This window comes from Grus americana, chromosome 14 (assembly GCF_028858705.1).
Source record: "Grus americana isolate bGruAme1 chromosome 14, bGruAme1.mat, whole genome shotgun sequence".
In the NCBI taxonomy this organism is placed as follows: domain Eukaryota; kingdom Metazoa; phylum Chordata; class Aves; order Gruiformes; family Gruidae; genus Grus; species Grus americana.
The window spans coordinates 16,332,467-16,359,617 of NC_072865.1; the positions used below are offsets into that span (position 1 = coordinate 16,332,467).

At 39.4% G+C, this 27,151-nt stretch overlaps 1 protein-coding gene across 14 annotated transcripts in view; it reads left to right on the forward strand.

Moving 5' to 3' along the window:
• TENM2 (teneurin transmembrane protein 2) overlaps positions 1 to 27,151 on the forward strand; it is a 683,800-nt gene that overhangs the window by 435,929 nt on the left and 220,720 nt on the right. For all 14 annotated transcript variants that reach the window (XM_054842022.1, XM_054842024.1, XM_054842023.1 and 11 more), the window contains one exon: positions 12,259 to 12,468. In XM_054842022.1, coding sequence (XP_054697997.1) covers positions 12,259 to 12,468 — 210 coding nt within the window. The remainder of the gene's footprint in view (positions 1 to 12,258; positions 12,469 to 27,151) is intronic.

The window sequence follows — 27,151 nt, forward strand, 5'->3', positions numbered from 1 at the left end:
CCATATAGTAGTCTTTCATGTCTGCGATTTCTTTTCATTAAAAGGAAATTTTATCATCCTAATTTCCTGTACTGTTCTCCCAGAGCGCCATTAATTATGGTGATATCCAGCAATGCTAAAATAGTTAATGGTCTGATAGCTGTTGTGTTGCAATCTGCCACTCAGGCTTTATTTTGGCTAAATGTTTTCACATAAAGTGAAATTTGACATAAGCCTCACTCAAGAAATCAACATTTTTCAGCTTCTGTAGAAGATGATTCCGGTGTTCATTTAAGGTGTGGTGCACAAACAGTAAATGGTATTGTCCTCTCTTCCATAATTTATTTCTTTATTTGAACTCTGAACTGGAAATCAACTTTACAAACGCAGAAATATTTCAAACCTTTTTCATTACTTGGAATGAACAAAATTTTATCTGCACTTGAATCGCTCCTTTGCAAGTGTTTTGCTAGTTTTGTCCGTAGTCCTGTATTTGGATACTTTCTGTATTCCATGTCGTCTTCAGGGAATAGTCAGCTCTACCAGAAGCCATCAGGGAGGTTTTAAAGGGCTAAATAGTCCTGCCTCTGTGGAGTGATGGTATTTCACTCCCCGCTTTGATTCTGAAGTGCAGTTTAGCTCCCAGCTTTATTTCTAGACCTGAGCGCAGTGGAGCATCCTGAACGGAATGACCCGCAGCAGCCTGGCATTCCAGTCGGGGAAGGACTGCTGTTGGGGGAGCTGCTCTCTCTGCAGAAGCTTTTTAGGTCTCCAGGGGGAAATCCTGGCTGTGCCGAGGGCAGAAATACAATTTATATTGACTTATATGGAGCTGAGATTTTGCTGTGGTTTGCTATTAGATGGTGGAATGCTCATTCTTGAGGCAGGATCTGTTCCAGGGCCCGAAAACTTCTTGTCAGGGCACACAAATGTTCAGTGTAAAATATCAGAGCAGTCTTAAACATTTGTAGCACCCGTTAAATGCTTCAGAAAAAAAGATTTTTAGCCGCCTGAAGATGCGGTAAGACACAGGGAAGTTAAGCGCTTTGGAAAATCCCACCCGTGACATACATGACAGAAAAGTCAAGCCATTAGTTTCCTTGTACATCCCAAACTTCTTCTAATGTCAGTAGGGATTGTGTAAGAAATGCAAGATTGCATCTTGAGAGAAGAAACCAGGTGAAGCAAGGAAAATGTAAATACCCAGATCATATCATGTAAATGTAAGTGTCCGTATCAAGAGGAATGGAGCTTTAATTCCCATCGTACTTTTCAGACTTTTCTTACTGCACCTTAGTACCTCCCAGCGCCGAGAGCACACCTCTCTGGAGCGTATCGCAGCAGATGCTTAGCACTAATTCAGCAGCGCGTTCCACACACGTTTGGAAAGCCGAGAGGAACGCTGTATTCAAACTGTAGGTGTAACTAAGGCAGGCAGGCTTTGATCACCTGGCAGAATGAGCCAGAGTGTAGCACTGGCAGCGCGCTGTAGCGCAGAGCAGATTTTCAGCACGTTGTTGGAACTGTTTAGCCATTTACAGAACACTGATCACGCGGAGCCGCGTGTTCGTTTCACGTTTGTTCATCGGAACTTGGAGCTGCTTTTTCAGCAGGTTGCAAAGAGTTAACACAAACTCCGTAATCATTATCCAGCTCCCACCAGTTAGTACTATCTTTGTATGGCTTTCACAGATTTTGTTAAATAATTACAGGTCGGAGTTTTCTCATGTTTGTTCAAGATAGTGTTGTTTTTCTCACCTATTAGTGACTCCAGGCACCTGAATCACTAATCATTGTGACGTTCCTGGAAGTAAATTTCTCTAACAGAAATAAAGCCAACATCATTCAGGAGGATATGTAGTGGAGATGGCGTGAGCAGTTGTGTAACAGTATTTAGAATTTCAGTAAAATAAGGTGAAGGTAAACAGGAGGCGTTTGAATAGCAGAAACAAGTTTTCCGCAGAGCATAGTCTGAACTCTCTGTGTCACTAGAATAAAGATCAAATCGAGTACTTGCAGATTTATGTAAGGAGGCAGATTTCATAGGGTGCCTGGTAATTACCTACCTGGGGCCTAATTACAACCCTTTCGTTAGTGGAATTCCCTGGCATGAATGCTTAGCTCTATATGAGCTGATACGATTGATAAATAGGAAATTTTCTTTCTTCCCAATTTTTAAAAGCTGCACGTGTTACGAAGTTACTGTCAAGGTGGAAATTCACTCACGTATGATGGTTGTGGATCTTCCAATAAGTTTCTTCTAAATACATTCCTAATCTTAGAATGTTATTTTTGTCCCCCGAGGAATAGGCAGTGGATCAGTTGTTATAACTTAATGTTAGTTATAGTTCAGTAGAACCTTTTTTTAGGGAAGTAAAGTTAATGCAAGTTCATATGAGTTATGTTGATGCGGATTTGTCTGCTGCTTCTTGCTCTCATTTTACTGGCTAACGCAGAGGTACGGTAAGATTAGGGAAGACATTTTGACTTTATGAGTGATGGGAAAAAATCACTGAAACAAATTACTGTTTTCCAGCTATGAAGGTATCAAACATATGCCAAGTAATCAGCTTGCTAGTGTAATAGGTTCATGAAGGAAAAGAGTTTTCTAATCTTATTCACTGATGTTTTTCCCAAGACAGCAACAGCTTTTATAAAATGAGGCTTATAACTTCTCATTACAGAATCTAATCTGCCCAAAAGACATTGAACAGCTGCAAAACCCTAACATCTTCTAGCTGTAAATTGTTTTTATTATTTATCTTTGTTTAACTAAAAAAGAAAGGGGCATCAGATGATTTAACAAGACAAGAATTAAGTGACATTAGCTTTTGACAGCAGCAAATTATTTCTTTACATACTGAATTGGTTTAGATAATTTTTAAGTCATGACTGTCTACTTCTTTTTAATATCCAAATTCCGTAAAACGGATATATTTTGTAGATGGATTGCTTAGGAAAATTAATTTAACACTGAAAGTCAGAAGTGATTGATTTCCAAGTTAGTCTTATTCTTCTGCATAGATTTTAGTAATGATAGTATCTTGCACTGGTACAGTGATTTTCATAGTCAGGAGTTACACATGCACAGTACTCAGGAAATATTAACCGCATACAGAGGTTTAAGGGAGATACCAAAGCTTGAACAAGCTTGTAGAATGCATCTGTAATAAAAAAAAAGAGACCAGGACTTGCTGGTTCTTCTTCATTCGTCCCTTTTCTATTATCTGCAGTTCTCAAACTGTATTCCTGGATGTGCGGTAAATGGTTCTACTTCAGAGGACAGGGAGGAGGAACATATCAAATATGACTATATTTTAACATTAGAATTTTTTCTTTTTTTGGTAACTGGTTGCCATTTTTTTCTTTTTTTTTTTTTTTCGATCACGTATAGTACCTTATAAACAAGGTCTTGCCAGCAACATTTAACTAGAACTGCAACAATGCTAAACCAATGAGACTTTATGCATTACTGTCACAAAGAATCTAGGATTTTTTGGTCTTGTTTGGGATTTTCTTGAGTTATCCCTAACACACACCCACCCCACCCCCCACAGGACTGCCTGGAAATGTAAATATAAATTAATAACATGTTCCTAAGAAGAAATAGCTTTGAGGTTTAGGATAATTTTACTTAAACAACATTTTAACTTCTAGACTATTAAAATACTATGCCTACACAGGTAGGATCATGATTTCTAGGATGATGTTTTCTAAAGAAATGGACTATTTTGCTGGTACAGTGTGAATTTAAGAATCTTTCAAAACCGTATTTTGTGCTGCATCAGATCATCCTATGTTTCTGTGTTTCATCATAAAGGAGGTGGAGATTTTGGCAGGTGTGTGTTAATTTCTTCAGTGCTCTTTTCCGGAGGGCTTTGGTGCCCTTAGAGTTGATTTTGCTTTTTGATGTTTCACATCAAAACCCGGGTGTGGTTGAGAGAAGAGTTCGTTCCATTGCCTGCTTGACAGGGGAGGGAGTGGATGTTGCTTGCGCTAAGTTTGACTCCAGTGTTATCTTTGGAGATCTCGCCAACATAAATGCTTTCATCACCCTGAACACAACAGGCGTACAGGTGTCGGTGACGCAATGGAGCTGTCCCTCAGCAGCGCTGCCGCTTGGCTCCTGCTGCTCCGGGGAGCTGCAACACGATCCTGTCAACATTTCAGCCGCCTTGAAATGGAAAACCCACCAAAAAAAGCTAAAAGAAGAAAGGTCTCAGGGCTTCAGGGGCCCAAGTGAAGTCCTTCTGAAGGAATGTGGCTCCAGGCAGCCCCAGGGAGCAGAGCAGGCAGCAGCCACCCTGTCACACACACGGTCTGCAAAGGCGCAGTTGTAGGCATGGCCACCTCGCTCCACAAATGGTTCCACCCTTGCTTACTTGGCAGAGCAGAATCTGCAAAGTGCTGGTGAAAGCAGCGTGTCCGGGCTCTCTGCACCGAGTGCAGGCCTCTGCAGGTCTGCTCTCAGAGGAGCTACTGCCAAAAGATACAAATTGTTCTTAAACTTTGATAGAAATTGCCTTTTGGGGCATCTTCTTGCCTATACCATGGCTACTTTTTTTAATTTATTATCTTCACTCTGTTCATGCTGTTGTTCTGATTTTATGCTTTTTTGCATAACAGAAGTTTTGAAAAAACTAAGCAAGGCACGTAAGGTGGTGTTTATTTTGCTAAGTGGGAAAGATGCACACCCATAGTACTGATGTGTCTTTGCTAGTTCCTTGTTATGTAAATCATAAATGATGACTTACGGTATCTAGATCTCTTTTTTGGCATTCTCTTTTAACTATTTCAAAGCCACCTTCTGTCTTTCTCTGCTATGATAAGATGGGATCAACTTCATCCTTAGTTGCCCTGGCTATCCTTTTTATTTCATAGAATCATAGAAGGGTTTGGGTTGGAAGGGACCTCAAAGCCCATCTAGTTCCAACCCCCCTGCCACGGGCAGGGACACCCTCCACTAGCCCAGGTTGCCCAAAGCCTCATCCAGCCTGGTCTGGAACACTTCCAGGGATGGAATTTGAGGCAGAGAAATACCTAAAACCATCAATAAACAGGTCTGTGCAGGAATATCAGCCCCATGCTTTTAGGAAGACCTTATTTTCTCCTTTGCCTCTTGTGAAATGGACTCTGCGAAAGCACTTCTCTTACCTTGGCTGGTTTTGTTCGTTTGTTGCTTTCCGAGAGATAGGACCTTCAGAGGCACTGAAGTACCTTTCTTCACTGATAACTCTATTGTCCAAATAAATCATCCTGATTTATATCTTTTTTTTTTTTTTTCTGTTTTGAAGCTTGTTTGCCTTAGAGGAAAAACACAACAGGAGTTTAGGCAACAGAAAGCAACCTGGTGCAGAAGAAAATGATCACAAATTGTCACATTTCTTTCCCTCTTGTGTACTTAATTTTGGGCTTTTGTCAACTTGCAATGCAGTCTGATGAGGAAAGGGTTAACCGGGTCTGCTTTCCCGATAAATTAGCCTTGCTCCTCGCGAGATGAGGTAACTATTGGGTGGTGCGTGTTGTCTTTCTCCTGAGAGCTGGCAGCACAGGCCGCTTAGCTCTGGGGGGAAATGGCTTTCACCCCGAGAAAAGGTTTGCCTGCTGGGGCTCCACGCTGGCCTCCGGTGCGCTGAAGAGCAAATGGCATTTTAGCTACAAAAATGATAGATGCTGTTACTGTACAGAAAACGGGTGATTTTTCCTGTTGTCAGTTAACTGTAGTAATTCCATCAAATACAAAATATTTATATTCCTTATGCCAGTTATGACAATATATATTTAATTTATTAAATATGATTCTGCTTGAGAGTGCCCAGCCCATTGGCAAGACGCGCTCTGCATGCGCATTTGAAGGACGGTGGTTTTTTCTTGCAGAAAGCAATTATTCTGGGGAGGAACAGGAGAGTCTGCTGAACGTGCTCTACCGCAGGAAAGTTTCACCTTCATCAGCTGCCTGCTTAATTTATAGTGCTTTGCACTGCAAAAGCATGCATCTTATGTTATCTAGTTGTTTCCTGACACATTTAGCACTGTTTCTCACTCTTTAAAGTGAACTTAACATTGACAATGTAGGTGCTGCAGTTAGGCTGACTTGGGAAGGGAGCGAGCACGTGGCGTGTGCTGGAGGAGGGGGGTGGCGTGCGTTACCCCTGAAAGCGGGGTCCTGCCTGTGTGCCTTGTATTGATTCCGTTCGCTTTCCAGCTCTTTCCTGAAGTAAGGGAGCAGAGGAGGAGGAGATCTGATCCTTCTCTTTTCTCCTCTCTAGTTAACGTCCAGCCAGTGCCATTGCTCGATGGCCTTTCGTCTGTGATTTCAGTAAATATGAGCAACACAGCAACTGCTGTTGATGGTACTGGCCATCATTTACGTCACTAGATAATTTTATGGGATTACTTTATATAGGGTTCTATACTTTGTATTAGTGTAACATGAACATCAGCTTCAATCAGTAAATGTCAAAATCTTAATTACCAATTAAGTGATTTACAGTTTCTGTTCTGATGGCATCAGTTATGGAGAAACAACCCATCTCCTTTCACTTTTTACTTCCCTAGCTTCCTGCATTAATACTTGAATGCTACAACATCTTCTAAACAGTTGTTTAAAAAAACCCCAACATTTATTTTAAAGTTTCCCTTCTTTCTGCAATCTAAGGTGTCAAGGAATGCACAGTGAGTTTTTGGCTTGTGTATCTTTTTCTATCTGAGTCCCGGTCCTTATGACCAGAGCTGTAGAACAGACCTAAGTAGTAAGTTTATTGATAGTAGTATATGAGACTAACTGTAGTTATTACATTTATGTTTATTTTCTGCATGAATAGCAGGTAGTCTAACTTAGAGAAGTACAAAATAGTTAATCATAACCTCTTGATTATGAAGATTACCAGCTGTTTAAAGCTATTGAAACTTGATTTTGCTTATAAAAACCTCTACACATAGGAAGATGCCTTCATAAATGTAATGTATCACTGAAGATATGCTGTTTAGGTATGTGAAATTCTCAGTGTGACATGCTGAAAATACACGCGGTCGAACAATCTACACAGATTTTTGCCACACGTGCTAACCTTAGAGGTGACATTCTCCCGATGGGAAAATCTTGAGAATTCCATTGCAGGTACGATAAGCTTTGAGATCTGTATTTACCACCCCTGGAATTCAAATATTTTCTAATGACATAAGTTATCCATTTCAATATAAAAACTTAGGAGTGTGGGATGGCAACATGCAGGTTGTGATCTTGCCCCCTGACAAAGTTAATGGCAAAATGGCTGTTTAAGGAGTCTGGATTGATCCTATAGACCTCTTAAAATAATGCTTTTTTTTTTTTTTATATTATGTATATCTCTCTAAATATGTGTGGGTAAATATATTTAAATATATAACTATTTATATAAATATAGACACAATTATGTTTCTTATGTGTCGTTGTTAGGTAGTAATACTATAGTATATTAGAGTTAGCTGAAAGGTTACTTAACAGCTCTTCAAGATGTATTTTTCTAATGCAGATTTATACAGTGACTGCTCATGTGACAAAATTCTTAAATTCTGGGGGTTCTGTCACGTTTGTTCCCTGCTTCATGTCATGCACCGTGGTGGAATATAGAGGCCAGGGTTTCACACACAAATGGCCTTTATTCATCCACAAAACTCTGTATGTCCTTTGCAGGAGCAGGAAGAAGGGGGAGTATGGAAAGTGCATCTCGGAAATCCTTCAGTAACTGATAAGCAGCTTGCTTCTCTTCTTTGATTGTGTCTCTTATTTATGTATATTAATGCTAGGAGTGATTGCAGACAGTCCTCTTTGCTTTTTTTTTTATTTTATTTTTGCCTTTTTTTTTTTTTTTTTCTCCTGGTGATGGGTTTTGGTCTTTTAGGCTAACAGCAACCAGAGTATCTCTTTCCTAAACGGTTTTTTGTGATTGAGATGAACAGAACTCTTCTCAGCTGTCTTACAAGTGTCTGGTCTTAAGACAGTCTTCTGCCTCCTTGTTGCTGCGTTACACCGACCACACATGGCAGGTTCACACCGGTACGCTTGTGCACTGTTCATCCCCTGCCTCGCTGTGAAGCATCCTTAGCAAGGAGAATAAAGGAATTCCTCACACCTATGCCTGATCTGCATACTCATCTTTTGTGGATGTCTTCCTGAAGGTGGTGTTGCACTGGGCACCATTGCCTGCTACAAGCGTGGCCCGATTTTTGAATGTTGATTCTAAAGCAGATTTTAAGCCTTAGGGACTGAAAGTGTAGTAGTAATTGAGGAATGGTTTCATAAAAGTTCCTGGGCTGATGAAGAAAGATGTGGCTCTGGTAAATAAAAAAAAGAAATAATAAGTCTATGCTGTCTGCTATATAATCTTAGAGGATAAAGGGAATATAAGTGATAAGAGCGTATAAAAGGCCCTTACAGAATGAGGTACCGTGTGGCATGGAAGCCCAAAGCTATCCCAAATCAGAATGCGCTCCAGAAAGAGAGTTATCAAGTTTTTTCCTTAACACTAAGTAGTAACGTAAGATAAATGACAGCGGAACGTAATGGGGGGAGGGAAGGAAAAGGGTTTTTTGTTCTTGTCTGCTTGCTTTTCTTGAAAAATGCCTTACAAATACTGTATTCAGTTTCTGTATGAGTCTTTGCCATGAATAAGTATATGCGGTATGAACGTGCATGTGAACAGATATTTGAAGAAGAACTAATATTAACTTTTACTATTGAAATTGTAATATATCAGCTTTCAGACTTCGGTTTCCCTTTCTTGCATTTGTATCTGGTTGATGTTTCTTTGAGTATGTTACACGATTACATTATTGCTGTCAATAGAAGTAAGTATCTGTTACATAGGGTTTCTGTCAATACACAACTAGATATAAATCTTATTCATAGAAGCTATATCACTAATATACAAAGAGTAGATGCAAATTGTACGAACTCCTGTTTACAGTATGGATTTAACTTTTGAAACAGCAGGGTAATAGAATATTGAAGTTACCACATATCACTGTATGTTTTATGATATTGTAGGATATTGCAAGTCCGGTTGTGAAGCGATGCAAATTTAGAATCATTTCAGGAGGGGGGGGGATTCAAAATACGGCTGTTAAGGTATCTGCAGACACGTGAATGGGTCTGGCAAGAAGCTCAGGTTTACAAAACGTGTAAAACTTACTCTGTAATTTTAAATGGTACAATAACATGGAACTTATTTGACCAAGGTATTAGTATTCAACAGTATGAATTGAAACCATTATTTCTAACTTAAGAGTATATAGTAACAAATAAATTGCATTTATCATGGTCTTTGTAGCCTGACTGCATACGTTCAGTTCTCTCTGGTAATTTCACAACCACGCTCTCATCTCTGGTACTGCAGATAGTTATCCTTTTGATTCATTTCCTAAGGCAGCACAGCTAAAAAGTGTCTGTCTCTGTTCCTCTTCAGTAATTTTTCAACTCACTTCCCACCAGATTTTCGAAAAGGTTGGGTATCTTAAGATATTCCGGTGTGGTTCGGGGGCGGAGAGCCCGACAGGGAGAGGAAGCTCTACTAGAGCCCCACTCCTGTAGAGGGAAAGGCTGTAGTGGGAGTTTAGTGGATGCCAAAAATCAACCAGACAGAAAGATCATGGATGCCCCAAGCACAAGAAAAGATTTAATCCAATTTGGCAGCTTATTAGGAAATCTAACCACGGGACAGATTGGCAATAGGTTCTGTGGCTCCGGCATCTATGTTTTTTCAATTAACGTGCTTATGGACGAATCTTCCTCAGGAGCCGCCTTCCCACCAAAACAACGCAACGTTTTAACAACTTGATACCTTCTGTTTTCCTCCAAGCTACAGAGCTGTAGTAATTAGGCATTTTACCTTGTCTTCAGGGATTCGGGCTGTATTATTTCATGAAGGTAACAATGTGATTAGCTTTCCTGGCAAAATAATTCTTGGGGTTTTTATTTCTCTCAATGTATTCTGCAAAAACATACCTAAATTTCTCTGAAATACTATATGTAGTTTACACAGAAGGCAAAATCTTTTCCCCTTCTTCTCATCACCTCACACATCCAACGTTTTTATAATACGATAATATATTTCCGTACAATACAGTATGTGTAGATTTTTTTTTGATTTATAAAGCTGCTTCTTTTAACTTCATAATGTTGAAGCAGAGCCAGAATATGTGAAAATGAAACGCAGACAATGGGCACGGTGTCGCATCCCTGTCTGAGGTGTGTCAAACCTCAGCCTCTCTGCTTGTTTCCAACACGTTGCAAGGAAATAATTAGAAACTGGGTTTGCACAATCAGTGCCCTTGAATGTTTAGGATATTCACTGTAGTATTTCATAAGAATAGCATAATCATTAATAATAACAGTGATTATCCCTGCCATCAATATTAGAATTATTTCCTCGTAAATGCAAGTCCACAATGAAAATATTCAATGCATATTGAATTTTCTCTAGCATAAAAGATGGTAGATGGGGGTTACTGTGAAGTAGCTTAAACCCATTTCTGTCATATGATAACTTGGTCATTTAGTCTTATCGATTCATCCAGGGCTAAAAATATAATAAAAAATAAGCATAATAGTCACTTGCCTATCTCCAGGTATTTTATTTCAAACTTTTTGAAGGTAAGACAGTAGTTCTTGCTATTTGCTGGTTCTATTTACTGCAGTGAAAGGTGGGGGTTTTTTAAATATTTATGGGTACCTTTGGTTGATTGCTGCTCCCCAGATGTAATTTATATGTGATGGCTGGATTTTTTTTTCATTTTCTTGTTTTTCTTTTTTTATTCTTCCTTTGCAATTTGATGTGTGACTCTAGAAGATTGCCTGATGGTATAAACCTTAGTGTTACTCATATAAAGTGAGGCATTCTTGACTCCAGAAATGAAGATGTAACTAGTGAGAAAGCCAGTGTGTATTTGCTCTGCTACGGTTTCTTTAAGAATGATGGAAATAAGGATGCACCATCTCTGTGTGGTTTTGCTGTGGTTTAACATTTGTAGCTAGCATGCAGCAGATCTCTCTCTGCCTCACAGACTTCGGCAGTATCGCAGAGGTCGTATTTTCCTGGGTATAAATTATTTATGAACAATTTCTCCAATGCACTAGATAAACTTGCAGAGATCAGAACGCATGTTTCTCTTCTTCCTCTCATCCCTACAACTGGTCATATTCTAATAGGCAATGCAAAAAAACCCCCAGCCCCAAAACCTGTCTTCATCTGTGTGCATTTGGTGGAATGGAGTGATATAAAGTTATGAGAGGAAAGTTCACAAAAGCAAAGAATTAATAAATATGAATGGGGTGTTTTGTTGACTTGATACCACTAGTTTAGTTGACCAAAAATACGTTGTTAGAGTGGGCTGAGGGGTATCGTACACATTAAAGACTGGGAGCTGAAATTAATCTGTCAGGTGAGCCAGGCAGGAAATTCTGTCCCTACAGGGCAGAAAGAAATGAGAGAGAAAGGACAGGAAAGCTGAGAGATTCCAGCCCATGTTCCAGCTTAGCCTGTCTCTACAGATGGACTAATCCCCTTTCAGTCCTGCTGTCCCCTGTGCTTCCCCTCGCATCCATCGGTGGGTTTTGGAAAGATGTACAACAATATGGGAAGAACCTTAGCTTGGAGGTAGCCTTCATGTGGGTCTTGGTCCATGCCTCTCATAGGTCCCTGGACTGCAGCAATTGCCTTGGTGTAAAAAAGAAAAACCAAAAAACAAACCCAAACAAAACAAAAACCCCACAACCAACCAACCAAACAAACCCACCACACAGAACGCCGCCGTTGTTTCAAGAGATGATTACAGAGATGTGTTGCAATTCCAGGAATCAACTCATTACAGTGCCCTTTGTCATTGGTCTTATTTAGCCAAACACTTTCTGTGACAGTTCTCCTGGTAACATACCTAGCTGACGCACTGGCATTTTGCAGCGTCTGAGACTGCAGCTCGGGGCCTTTCAGCATTTGGCTGCCGCGTGTGCCGGTGCCCGCGCAGCGGTGGGCAGCTGCTCTCATTCACCCCGTGTCTGCTCACCTCACGAGTCACAGGCTGATGCTGTGGAGAGGTTTTTGGAACGAGTTCACAGCGTAGCCGCTCACAATGCCTTGGGTATGATACAAAGGGACGCGTTCGTACCAGCGGAGGGAGTCTGTGGCTCTGCGCAGCAGTAACCGTGTGTAACGACGGACAGTTACCGTGCAATTACTTGGCTGTTTGGGGTTTTTCATTACATTCATTGCTGATCTTTGATCCCTGTGTCCTCTTTCACAGGTCGTCCCATTCCACCTACATCCTCGTCTAGCCTTCTCCCATCTGCTCAGCTGCCCAGTTCTCATAATCCTCCACCAGTTAGCTGCCAGATGCCATTGCTAGACAGCAATACGTCCCATCAAATCATGGACACCAATCCCGATGAGGAGTTCTCTCCTAATTCATATCTGCTAAGAGCGTGTTCAGGGCCACAGCAGGCTTCCAGCAGTGGTAAGAAAATTGCGAACATATGGAGTTTGTTTGTGACATGTTTGTGCTGGTTTTATGCTGCTTTTTTGTTTTGTTTTGTTTTCTTTTTTTTGGCAAATGTGATCTTACATCACCACAAAATTGAAAGCATCTATGGAAATGAGCAAACAAAAATCTTACTGCTTTATTTCACAGAAACTTTTTTGGAAACACCATACATCATATATGTTTTTTCCTTCATTTTACTATAGAAAGCTTTTTCATTTTAGAAGTGTTGTAAGTAGTGTAAAAAAATATTGAATTCTTGTCATCAGCGGGATTTATTTTTTACAGTACATTTCCTGCTCCTCGATGCATCTTGTAAAAGAGAGGTGCACACCCGATGGGTCTTTGTTCTGCGTATGCTAGTCCAGTATCGCGTGTAGGTGATGAGGTTCTCTGTCTAAAAATGCATGTTGCCTCTGTCTGTTCTTGTTTCAGAATCTGTCTGATTCTATACTCCCAATGTCACATTTAACTAACATACTGCTATTTTTCAGCAAATTAATCCTTGTCTTTCAGGCCACTGTTTTAAAACATTTGTAGCTCTACTATCGGTCATATAATCTGTAATAGAGTTTTCTTTCTTTTCTTTTTTTTTTTTTATTAACAGATGCTGACTTTTCATTTTGACAGCCAAAAATTGCAGAATAAAGATGCAATCCATTTTTAGAAATACAGACAAAACAAAAGAAGGCTATTATAGCTCCTTGGTTTTTGCCTTTTTTTTTTTGAACATCTGTTCTGCAGTTCCTATCTGTTTAACTAAACACCGTAAGTTTATATCTTATATGCGGTTTCTGATCTGCTCGAGGTCGCTCTTTCCTGTAACCATACAGACGTGAACAGTATGGAGATAGTATGTGGTGTGGAACTTCTGGCCTCTGTGGGTGCGTACGGTACACTTGAATGGTGCCCTTTAAACAGTGGCTGGTGGTGGGTACGTGGTGGGAGGATGAGACAATGAGCAGAAGCTGAAACATGAGATTCAGAGTGGAGATAAGGTAAAACTTTTTCCCCAAGCGTTGGATTGGAACAGGTTGCCCAGAGAGCCGGTGCAGTCTCTGTCCTGGGAGGGTTTCCAGAACAGGTTGGTTAAAATCCTGAGCTGCTTGGTCTGACCTCAGAGCTGCCCTTGCTTGGCAGAAGGCTGGACTAGGGACCTCCTGGGGTTCCTTCCATCCTGAATTATCCTTTAACCCTGTGATCCATTCAGATATGTTAAAATATAATTACACAAAGAAATAGTAACTCAGAGATTGAGCATGCATCCATGGTACTTGAGGTTTGAGGGTGGAAAATATGATACCAGTTTTGAGGGGTTTTTTAAGAGGTTCCAGAGGGTCCAGAGAGCCACAGACCTCAAAATCTGTAATAGGCAGCTCAGTAGAAACCATAGAAATGCGAGGAGGGAAAAGCAGATACGATCCATCTTTCACGAGTCAGTATAGCTTCTGCGAAGGGTAATCCTGCCTTAGAAACATTTAAGAGTTCTTTGAAGGGGTCAGCCATTTCTGAATAAGGGTGGTCTCATTGATGAAGGGCCTTTGTATTTTCAAAAGGGTCCCAGCAAAATCTGTCACTAAGTGCTTTTAAGGAAACTAAACCAACGTAGGGTAAGAGGGAAGGTGCCTGCACGGTAAGCAGTTATTTGAAAGACAGTAAGCAGAAGCTGGAGCTCCCCGGTGAATTTTCATGGGACATGAAGATACCTGGAGAAGATGGTGAGCTGTGGCGTAAGAAAGGTAGCTGATGGCAGGGTGCTAAGGGCAAGATCATACCGCAAAGAATCACAAAAGGACCTTGTGAGACCAAGTAGTGGGGCAATAAAGTGGCAGAACAAATTCAGAGCAGAGAAACGTAAAGTGATACTCATGGAAAAAGCAGCTCTGTTTCCCCGGTTAGTGAGTTGCTGGGGGCGTGCATGCTTCGTCTCGGAGCTCACGAACAGGTGAATGTTGACAGCTGAAGAAAGGAATAAAGAACAAAAGAGAGAACAGTGTCTAAAGGATGTGGTGGATCAAGCAGTTACGAGGGCTTAAAAGGGAATGAGAGAAGTAAATGAGAGAGATGCAATGAGGGTTGCTAAGTAGAAGAAAATCAAGGTCAGGGAACGTGAACCAAAAAAAGAGAGTTGGAGGGTACTTGGTATTTATAGCCACCGTTGGAGATTGAGTGAGCCAGCCTGGCTTTTCTTACGAAGCCAAATGAAGGAAGTTGCAGTAAAACAACTTCTGAAAGTTTGATGGAAGAGCTCCTTATGTTTCATTTTAAATAATAGTCATTGGTTTTTTATATCCTTAAAAGCTTTGTATTTCAAACTTGTTACTGTGGACTGACCCAGTGAACCTTTTTGGCATGCTCAAATATGCTTTGATTTGTTTATAAATGGCTGATTTGTTCATTCTGCATTTTACCATTTTTTCTCCCAAATATTCCATTTCCTTCCATAATAAATAGTCATATAATATAGAAATAGCTTTTTTTTTTTTTAACGGCAGACACGTAATTATTTGATCACCGCTGAGAGTATTCTCTAGCATGAGCTATTCTGGACTTAATACATCCTCTGCAAACTAATAAGCATTTTCTAGCGATCTCAATTTTTTTTTCTGTAGTTCTCACAATGTTTCCTTTAGAGAATTTATATGAAAATACTACAGATAGTGACATATACCTTAAATTGTAAAAGCTCGCCTTTTTTTATGGCTCATCCTTATTCTTGAAAGATTTTCGGAGTAGCTTTTACCATCTACATGATGTGGAGAGGTAGACTATGCTTTGATTTATTTATTTATTATTTTTTAAAAATCTTTTAAAAAGAAAAATCTATTTTAGTTCCTGTGGAAACTTAGCAACATAGAGGGAGACATCTGGGAGAGAGTAAATAATTATTTTTTTTTTTTTAATTTGGGATTGGGTTAAAAAGGAAGATCTGAAGATATTTAGATTTAAGGCTTAGATTCCAGATAATCTTTGATCATTTATAAATATTTGCTAGTACTTTTTAGGTTCTTCTTTAAATGTTTCTATCACAGTCTCCAAAGTACGTGCTGAAGATGCAATATTTCCGCAAGTCTCATACTGATTACATTATATAATAAGTGTCCTCTTGTTTGTCTGATTGTACACTTATGCTAGCTTCAACCTCTACAATTACAGGATAGCTCCTCGACAAGTTTAAGATGAGTCTTCTTGGATCTGAGGTGTTAGTCATCCACATGTACTGCCCTGTGCCCTTCACAATAGCCATTCTTGATATATCTGGAAAACTCATTTGCCTAAAAAAATTACCTAATCAAATCTTCCATCAAATGAGCAATCTATTGTTGATATTATGAAGGCCTTTAATCTACAATAAATCTTTGTTAGAACTCATCAGAGCTCCCAGTTTGAGAGAAATGTGATTATAGCACTCTTAAAATGACATTACATCATTGGGGTGATTGGTTTATCATTTGGAGAAGCGACATCAATCATAACTAGCATAACCACACAGTAAATGAATTCAACCTTTCTACTGCAGAACAATGACACAATAATTGCTCAAAATCAGACTTAAAATGAAATCAGAAAATGCACTTTCTTTAAATATGATGTTAACCTAATGGAATATATTATTAAAAATCATGTTTGAGGAAGTTCTATGTAATTAAAAATATGTGAAAATGTATTCCTTTTTACTTTCATTAGAACCTGATTTCAGTTGCAGAATCATTTTCTATGCAACAGATATTATGCTGTTTTTAATTGAACTCCCATCACTTACATTCCTCTGCTTGTATTTCTTAATATAATATGCAGCACAATTATATGTGATGAAGGACAAGAGGTTTTTGAAATCTGGTGCACCTGCTGATAGTATTTTGAAAAACACAAATGTTATAGAAGGAAATGAGACCTTTTATCCATGAAAAGTTAGCGGATTTTTTTTTCCCTTTTAGAAGAAGGTCAGTTCCTGTCACACTGTTTTCTAGAATGGTAGGAATAGGTTTATTTCCTCTTCCTGTATATATTGTGTGTGTTTTCTTTCTGGTAATATAAGGTGACTCATCTTGTTGGAATGTCATTTTAATGGCTTCAATCACAATACAACATAACAGGCTGGTTTTCAATCTTAAATAGAAAAAAAAAATAGAAGAGTTTTTGTTGCCAGCCCCTTTGCCTTTACTTTTTTATATAGGATTTGTTCCTATTAAACAAAATTTTGGAATCCCAACAGAAAACCTGCTTGTTTGTTTTTCAACCTGAGTAAAACACCTAGGATGTACCTACTTGCACAATAGTTTTTGATATAATGGATTCATAATTATGTACATTCATCACCTTCAACCATTCTAACAATGAGTAAGTAGATGCAGAATGATTTTTTGGAGTATTTTTATTTTGGGAAAATTCTAAACTGTGCATTAGATATTGTCGTGATTCCCAGGAAGTTGCTGATGTTTAACTGGAAGGGGGATCATGCCCAGTTTTTCAGTGTTAATGTCATTTTGGCTCAGAGACGATAGTACAAAGCAGTTGGCTCAATGTAGCTGTATTTGCCCACAGAGTAGTTTGGACGCTGCTTAGAAGACAGGGTTTGCTTTGATTTATTTTTTTTTTTCCCCAAGCAGATATTGGCAGTGAGGAGAGAGGAATGGAGAAATAGGTTGGCTTGAGTGAAATAACTGTTGTTGTTCAGTGTTGTCTGGCAGTTACAGTTGAAATAAAGAATAAGACTCTTATGCTTATGACCCTAGTTTGTGTTAATTTATTACGTAAAATATCAAGATTCATTATATTCTGTATAAATATCTAGAAGGATCTCCTGTGTTCAACAGGTATTACCTGTCTATAGGATTTCATAATTATAATTACCACCACCTCCTTGCAGTTTAATCCAGTAAAAAAAAAAAAAATTTTTTTTTTTTCCCCTCAAGGAAGCCAGAACTTTCATTAATGCACTGTAGCTGGGGGTCCTATTTGCGATCCTCTGCTGGGAGTGCTCGGAAGTATATGTTTTGTAACCCTCTACAATCCGGCATTAAATAAACAGATATTTCCAGTTTCTAGTGTGTAATGCACACCCATACAGAAGACAATAATCTTTAAGAAATAAATGAATCCTGTAGAAAAATAATTTCCTTTCCTTCAGATAATTAGGTATCACCCCCTACTCAATGGAGAAAGCAGTTTCTGTATCTGCCAACTTACATGACAGAGAATAAAGAAATAGCAATAAAAATCTAGAATCCATAGTGCTTTGTTTTTTGTTTTTTGTTTTTTGTTTTTTCTTTTTCTTATGAAGGATTGACTTTGGCTTACCTAAGAGACAAAATAAAAGAGTTTGGCTATCTCAGTAGGTAGCACCTTCATCTTATTGCCAGAAAGACATGGGTTTAAACTGCAGACAAGAGACGCAGGCACGCGTAGCTATGCCAGCATGATACCCGCTTGCTGGATTGCCGGAGGAACTATTCCACAATTAACCAGGCTCAGTACTGCGCATCGAACATTCTGACAGGAATCTCATGCAGGTCAACAAAGGGAAAGGCAAAGCCCTGCGCCTGGGGAGGAGTAACCCCCGTACCAGCACGTGCTGGGGCTGAGCGGCTGGGAAGGAGCTTTGCAGGGGGGTACCTGGGGATCCGGGGGCACGGGACGCTGACCGTCGGCCGGCGTCGCTCCAAGGCTTCTCTTCTGCAGGCGACAGTGCCCCATGAACAGTCCTCCCTTACGCTCGGTGACATGGCATAGAAACTAAAACCTCTTGGTTTCTAGTGTTTATGCTGTGAAGACCGGCTCTTAGCTTCGAGGGTTTGAGCAATAGTCTCTTTCTCTGCATACTGTTGGAAACAGAGTATATATTTAGCAGCACGGTCTGCAAATAGTTGGGTTTTTCCAATTTGTTTTTAATACTTAAATTCTCTGAATCCTTAATGGCCGGTCACATGCTAATTCTGTCGCATCTCTTGAGCGCTAGGTCTAATTTTAGAGCTTCGGATTGAAATTAGAAATGGAGGGAAGAGCATGAACGATGTTTTCCCATTCAAACTGAAGGGTGTACTTTTTCTTAAGTATTTGCTCCATGTTGCTGCAGCTATTACTGATATTATTGCTGCTGCTAATCTGCGTAGCATATGTTGACAATGCCAGCAGATGTCTGAGTTTCAGCCAGAAGACGTGATGCTAGATATTAAGAGATTGCAGAAACATTGTATGTATTAATTGATGAATTCATAATGGTAACAGACAAACAACTCGCAAACAGAAGGTTCTATGGTAATAAAAATGATAATGCCTTACAAAAAGCTATAGAATTGAGAACAGATTCCAATTCTGTTGTTTCTGTATTTGTCTTAAGCTCACCACAGTTTTGAGAGCTGCAGAGATTTTTCTTAGCTGCTTTTACATCATTTTAGTTTAAGGCTTGTAAATGTGTTAAACCGGCACCCTCCGTAGCAATAAAAGCAGCACAGGAAGCAGCGGCGGTACTCGCTTCCCGGGGTTCCTGTTCTCCAGCACGGTACTCTGCTGTTTTCTGGTATCTGCCGTAGTGGCTGGGAAGCAGCTTCGTTACTATGGCCAGTCAGGCCTCGTTTTTTCTCATTACCGATCCTTACTTTGTGTCCTAGCAGCTGGTTTGAGATGACCAATACATGTCGTGTGTTTGAAACTTCAAGACTAGATAGTGTTGCTCCGTGCCCTCGTGCCAAGAACAGGGGCGCCCGGACTCGGCACCTTGCTTGAAAACTGAAGGGCATTGGGGATATTACAGTTACAACAGAGTAACTCTTTTCCATCTTGGTCATTTGGTTGGTTTTGTAGTAACGAAAAGTGTAATCATTTTACTCTTTCTCCCTAGAAATCCAAATAAGCGCTGTTACAAAAAGGCAAGGAGACATCTGAGTCAATATCTTGGCGTATGGGTTTCCTGACTTTGATAAGACAGTCATACGCTTCTTCTTTATTTAAATGATAAATTGTCAGTTTATCTAGTGCTTAATTATTATTCCTGGTTATATAATGACTTCAATAGATATACAGTTATATAATACCTATTTCTAATATGCTTATAAATATTAGCATGCTATCAGGCAAATCTGTAAATATATGTCATCTATTGATCATGTTAACATCTTTAGAAACTGAGTTTATCTTCATATAATGAATAAGTCAATATAGATTAGGACTTCTTTCCCTTTAGAAGATGTTCAATCTTATTCAAAAAAACTGCAAGAGATAGAGAGCTCACCACATGGCTGAGGAAACCGCTCAGTGATTATTAATTATTCTCACTGTCGGGCTTGGGGTTTTTTCCTCCCTTTCATGCCTGACTCTTGCCTGACAGTTCTCCCATGCATGTCTTTTTATATCCCTTCAGCATAAACAGACAGAAAACTGAACTCTCTCATTTTATTCTGAATATTTTTCCCTTTCTGTTTACCAGTAACAGCCCTGTTGCCCTGTGGGAGTATGTACACTAAAAGGGTTTGCACGTATAGCTTTATTGACGAAACCCTCCACTGAAAACACAACTCACTCAAGCAAAATATGCTCTCCTGTTACTTCCTGATCCAGTTCCTCAAATGGGTTAAGCCATGTTGTAAGGAGGACTCCTTTGCTTGCATCACTGCATCTTCTGCTGGGTTTTGCTGATGCACGCTCTTGTAGACCAGGATTTTGTCTTCCTTATGATTTCAACTTTAGCAGCAACCTTGTGCAGCCACTGTCACAGTGGAAAGGTGGTAAAAGTGTGTGGTGCCCCTGCTTTAGTTTGATGCAGATGTGCAAATGTTTCCTGCAGAGGGAGCACGACGGAGGTGCACACCGTGGGTTTGCGTTGGGAGGCTGAGCAAATGAATGTTCAGAGGCTTTGCTGGTCGTGGGATGCGTTCAGAGCTGAGCATGGCATTTCAGCTCGGTGCTGTCTGCGGGGATGCTCTTTGCTTGCATCGTGTCTGTCCTGATTATCGCCTGTGGGTCGCTGGCTTACGCCACTCTAAAGATTCAGGAACCAAAGACGTTTGAGTGCGAGTCTTGCACCGACCAGTGCCTTTGTTGTTTGTAACCCCCATGTTGTTTGTAAGAATTACCTACTAAACCTACAGATGAGCAGTTATTTTTCTCATGTGAGTTAATCAACCAAACAATATTGCTGCCTTTGTTACATTACAAATATATGTAATTTATTTTCTTACACAGAAAAGCTGAGGACTTTGAATGTTTGTAAAAGTTAATTACTGGCCTGAGTAAACGCTTATTTTTTCACATATCTTGACATCATGGCATAGAGGGAATCCTGTTCCATTTTGCCAGCTCCCCAGATGTTTCCACAGCTCAATCTGTGACATTCACACGTGAATCAAATCGCGTCCCTCGCTCTGTTCTGTTGGTTTGGATTCCGTGTTTTCTTCCAGTCTGCAGCAATGCTGGGCTTGCTCCCGGTTCCCTAGGTAGCTTTTATTGCAGTGACCGTTTCCATCTGCGTGGGGTGCTGTTTGTCATTCAGGTCTCCTCCAGTCCCTGCCTCACCCCACCAAGGTATTGCCTTACGTGTCGCTCCTTCACAGTAGTTCCTTTTATTTAATGCATTTGCGTTGGATATCGTAGGGCTGTACCAGTGTGATTTTCAGTAATTGAGCTTTTCACTCCTTTTACTCAGGTCAAGTCTAATGATTTGTAAAAGAAATAAATAAATGCATGCATACAAGCAGAAAATAATGGCAACTTTATAGTGATAGCTGCTACTTATCTTGCATACCTGGGATCTGAAAAAAAAATCGTAAATCAAAAGGAAAGAGAATTGGCAACATGGTATGGAAGTTGTATTGTTTTGAGCAGGCTCCTTGTCCTTGATGCTCTCTTAACTTAGGAGCAATAACTAGGACACTGTAGAAAATGAGAATGACCTTTTCTAAATGATAAAAAGCAATGTGTGGGTATAGAAGCCTATATATACCAAACCCCTAACAGCTAGGGAGTCGTCCTCTGCTGCTAGATCTTTCAAAATCTGCCAAAGAGGAACTGGCTTACTGTGAACTTCCGTGCCCCAAAACTTCCACTCGTGACAACAACAGCAAAGTTCAGTATTATCTCAGTACTCCATAAGAAAAGGATTTATGACCTTGTTACTTTGAAACATCCTTCTTGGTCTTGGATCCCCAGACCTGGGGGACAGTTGTTAGTATATCATAGAATGGGAGGTCCCAACTGCTAGCTCACATGATTTGGGGAGAACTCAGAAATCTGAACTTGAATATTGCACACTGGATTAATTAAATCTGTAACGTATAGGCCAGGGTAATTAGTTTGGGGGTTACAAATCACTTTTTCTACTGGAATCAGTGGGAATTTAGCACTCCAAACACCAGGCTAACTTCTCAGTTAATACAGGCAGTAATGAAGCGTGAAACGTTCTGCCTAACCAAACGCGGTGTTTGAGCGTGTTCGTTCATACTTGTTCCCACAAACAGGTGGATAATTGTTTCACTTGACACAAATCTGTCAGTTATAGGGACTAGCAAACACGAAAAGATGTAAAATCTTCATACGTTTGTGAGCTCATGGTTTCTGAAAACATAATTTTCAAAGTCAAGGGAGTTTGGGGAGTTAGAGCTCACGTGGTAAATGATGGCTTTGAATTATTCGACCAAGCAGCAGGAATGAGGTTTGGGAGTGCGTGTAAATCCTTAGTGACCCTGCCGTACAACTGTCATCAACTCCTGGCACCCTCGTTGCCAGTGCAGCTGAAAACTTGCTGCCAAAGCAAAAGGGAGTAATTTGGAGGCACAACCAAACCAACCAACCAGGCAATTGGTAAGGCTTGTGTGGAAGGAAAGAAGAAATTTGGACTTCTTCAGTTTGCAAATTTGGTTAGGGAGAGCAATATGAATTACTTCAATCTAAAGCAAAAAGTGGGTTTGATTTTTTTCCATTTTAAGTTTCAACCTTTTGTTTTACTTTCTTTGATAGGGGTTAAAATAAAAACAACAGACGCAAATCCTCAAAATGAAAGGTGCAAATACTTGCTTAAAAATCTTCCAAATTAAATGGTTCGGCATTTCAAAATGAAATAGCTATTGTTTTAATTAGATGTTTCTGAATTTTCCAAATCTCTTCTCCCTTCCTGCCCTATCTTTTTCAGCTAAAAACGTAGCAAAATTTAATTAGATATTCATGAATAGTTTGTCTCCTTGTGGTGTGAAACAGGCACTAGGCAGAAACAAGTGAAAGAATAGCGATTTGTTCTAAAATTCATGAACTTGATAGACATGGTAACGCCAGTCAATTACATTTGTGAGTGTCCTACGCAGCTGGAGAAGAGGGCAAGGAGAAAACTAGACCGCCTTGAAGAAAAGGGGGAATTTCCAAGACACTGAGTTTCCAGTTTGAGACTGCGACTCGAAAGCGTGATGAGGGTATAGAGACCGATGCGTACGAACAGACTGAGACCTGGTGGCTCTGGCAATGCAGAAAGGCTGGTGAGGGACTATACTTCTAAAACTAATGTGAGGAAAAGGCACAAGAGACTGGTTAGAAACCCAACTTTTAAAAGCATACTGTCATCAGCTGCAGCCCAGTCCATCTGCACAGGTAGCACAGTCGTTTCTTCCAAATCGTGTACAGAGAGAAGTTATATAATACTGATCACCAGAAGTCGTCATCCAGAAGTATATAGATGGCCACAAAACTTACTTCTTCATTTGTATTTCCAACCACACACCAGTTCTTCTAAATATCTTTTTTTTCCTTATCTTTTTTTCTTTTCTTTTTTATTGTTGACAGCTGGAAAGATTCCACATGCTTCATTCTTCAGTTCCTCTGAGATCATGCCAGAAACACAAATGCATTAGAGTCTTGTTTAATTTTCTTTTTCTTTTTCTTTTGGTTTTTTTTTTTTTTGGAACAATTTCCATTAATACCCTGCTGTCACAAAGCAACTGGTCCTATTTCACAGCTCTTTATCATGGCAGTTGTATTCTGGGGAGCTACAGCAATTGCTCATCGAGACCCAGGGCCCCAACAGCGCAGCTGACTCTGCTGGGTAACATGGAAGTTAAAGTGCTCAGTCAAGCTTAGTTCAGATGATAGCAACTTGTTAATATTTAACAGTTTGATTTCTGTGAGGAAATTAGTACTGGTAGATCCTGCTGGATCAGCAGCCTTTCCATCCAGTGGTTTATTCATGGGATAGTATAGGCTGGTTTATAGACTCGTATTTTCTTTCTGGGATAGGCAGATTCAATTAAAATTTCCAAATTTCTAAGGGGTCTGCAGGCTCAAATTCAGTTTGTGGATAGCTGGTTTGATGGTTGTTCTCTCTAGGTGGTTGGGTTTGGTTTGGTTTGGATTTGGTGGGGAGGGGAAGATGCATGTGGTTTTGGTTTGGTTTTTTTAGCTAGATGTTTAAATACATTAAATACTTTGTCATCTTTCTAGGAATCTTAATATTGAACTGGTTTTTAATAGCCAATCTGTTAGGTTCATTTGATTAACAAAAAAAATACATTGTGGTTGGTTCTTTTCAGGAATTAATGCTCGATCATGCTGACTTACATTAAAAAAATCTACAGAAATATCACCATTGGGTTTCAGTCTGTGCAAAACTTTTGCAGTTTAATTATTTCTAATTCCCAGAAAACGCTCTCAGGTGGTTTTATGACAAAGTATCTTAAAAGTTTGAGAAAACTGTAGTGAAATTATATCATTTCAGATTTTGGTTTAAACATAGTGTTATCAAAGAACAGAACAAGAAAATAAAAATAAAGAAACAGAAATGAAAGAGCTTTCCTCTCTATAGATTTTCTAACCCCCTCATGTGTTTCCCAACACCAAAACTCTCTATATCTCCCCCCGTTAGTCTTTAGTCTGAGCAACTTCTGTTCCTTTTTTCAGATAACAGCTTTTATTTTCTCCCTGCAAAGCAACCCCAGAGGAAGTGTCACAGCTGGGAAGCAGTTAGTTCTTCCCAAAGCGACCCAACCATGAGAGCAGGATTCTCAGCTTGCGGGGCCACCGTGCTCCTCTAGAAATGGCCAAGTTCTGTATGAAAGTACATACGTATTTTCCTAAGATTCGATGCTTTCTCCACCTTCAATTTGCATTTTGAAATCTGTTGAAGATACGAGACAGTGTTAATTTAATAGTATGATAACAACACGTGAACGTTGCTAAATATTGCCATGAGTAAACTATCCCAGCGATGGAGGATGTTTGGAGCAGACATACAGCAAATTGCTCAAACACGGAGCAACCTGTGGCACAAATCTGCCTGCTCTAACAGGCTTCATAAAATTAAAGATAACGTATTTTCTTACTGCTCTCCCAGCTGCTTGTTATTAATCTGTGTTATTAGATGATGGTTAAAGGCGCTCTAATGATTCCTTGTTTGTACCCCTATTCATCAAAATTCAGGTAATTGAACTGTTCTCCTGCTTTTATTTGTTCTTAAATCTTCTTTGAGGCACTAACTCAATGCCTGGTGATACTTTTAGCACTTTTTCATGTGGCGATCTCTGTTTTACAACTACAAAATGTAAACCAACAAAAGAACGTGCGCTATGGCTGAATTTTCATTGCCAAGCAATTTGAAGTAAAGATATTAAAACCGCTTATACTTTACAAGCAATCCATATCAGAATATGGATAGTTTTTATGCTGTCTGGATGCATACCTTAGGATTTTTGCAGAAATTTTTATGCCACGGTTCTTTAGCTGAGAGCGTTAAAAGCTTACTCACAGGATTTTAAAAGGAACAGATAACCAAGCTTAAAATAGTAGTGATTTATTGGCTGGTCCCCTGCAAACATTGTATATGTAGTCAAGACATAGAGACAGTACTGTGAAGAAGTTTTTGAATTTAGAAATGAACTTCAGGTTCCTGCACTTCCATTTATCTCTGTTGAATCCTTTCCGTGAGCCATTTGAGAATCGATATTGATAAAAATCAAATCGCTGGGAAAAAAGAAAAAGCTGAATTTTCACAAAGATGAGACAGGTAAAAGAAATGTAAGGCTGTTGCTTTTAATGGGAATAAAGTTAGGCTGCTTTTCTGAGTACTGGAAGAGCTCCAGAAAAGCCATTGGTACTCACTTTGGGAGTGCTTAAATATCAGTGCGACATATAGCTCTGCTCTCTCATTATAGAGAATTGCTGCGCCTCACATAGGCATTATTGGGCTAATCAGTTCATCAGGAATTTGCATAGAATTAAAACTGCATAGTAAAGATTTCAGGAAATAAAATTGCGTATCCACTTATAAACACAACACACATCTGATTAAATTTTTTTTAAAAAAATTGTATAATGAAGCAAATTAAAACAGCAGTGGATTTCTAATTGAACTTGGCATATCCCAGTTTCTTCTGCAAAAGTAACGGAATTTCACAAGTGACATTTCTCGCGCATTTTGGATGGGCAGCACTATGCTCAAATACGTTACCCAGCCTGTCACATGATGAAGTGTACGTTTTGTATCCTCTGGAGATCTTAATGGAATATTCTGACAGCTGTCAGTACAGCAAATATTATTGTCCAATAGAAAAAATGATCATTATGAAGAACAGGGTAATTAACACCTATGCTTACATGCTTCACTGCTCCAGAAAATTGACCCGGTAGACATGATACTTTTTCAGAGGATAAGCTAGCAATTAAATAGGTACACATAAGTATTGTCTTTATTTCATAAATCTTCAAAATCTTCCAACGCTTTTTAAGCCCTTTTATCCGTAATGCGGAAGAAAATTTTGAAAGAATTGGACAGAATTATTCCATAGCAAACAAAAAATTTCAAGAGCGTCCTGTGGAATGGTTATTGTGTGAAAATGTTCTCACTGTTGAAGTTGCCAGCTAAGAATCTGTTTGAGGTGTCTTTGAAGATCAGTTTCTTCTCAAATATGATGGACTTTATAGCACTGATCTTAAATGTGGCCATTAGCTTAGGGGAAAAAAGCTATTTATTTTACATTCCTAATACTTTCTTCATGAGGAAAATAATTAAATCTCTGTCTTTAAACCACTAACCATTATTTATAACCCTATTGTTAAACTATTTCAAGCTATTATAATATTTTCCTATTAGTAATATTTTAACAGATATTGTTGAATAGATATTTATATTGCTAGATGTGTTTGGTTATTGCCCATCTCCAGCCTGGAGACCTATATAGTTTATAGGCGATTTTCGTATCGAACATGCGTATATACGTGCACATAACCCCTGTGAGTCACGATCTCCTTCCCACTTACACAGATACTGAAGTGATGTTACCTGCATGGGAGACATGCGCTTTGCAGCTCAGGTTTTGTCCTGTATTTTGTCAATGCTCAGCACATGGTGAAGACTGTCTAAGTCAATGGAAATAAAAACTGCATGAAAAATACTATATCCAGAAAAATAAAGTCACATAAACTTAACCAAAAAAAAAAAAAAAAAAAAATCAATGAATACAAGCCAAGAAGTGATGGAAAGGTGGGTGATGGCTGAGACATTAGTGATTGCAGGACTTCGAGGCATTCTTAAAAATTGTATTCTGTGCCAGATTTCTCAGGACTTCCAGCTGTCATTTAATCACTCAAATCAGCTTTCAGACTTTCAGAGGGTCAGAGGAGATAGAGTTATAGTTCATTTTGAAAATGTGCTCATTGCTCAGGTTACCAAAAGAGGCTTTACTCTTAA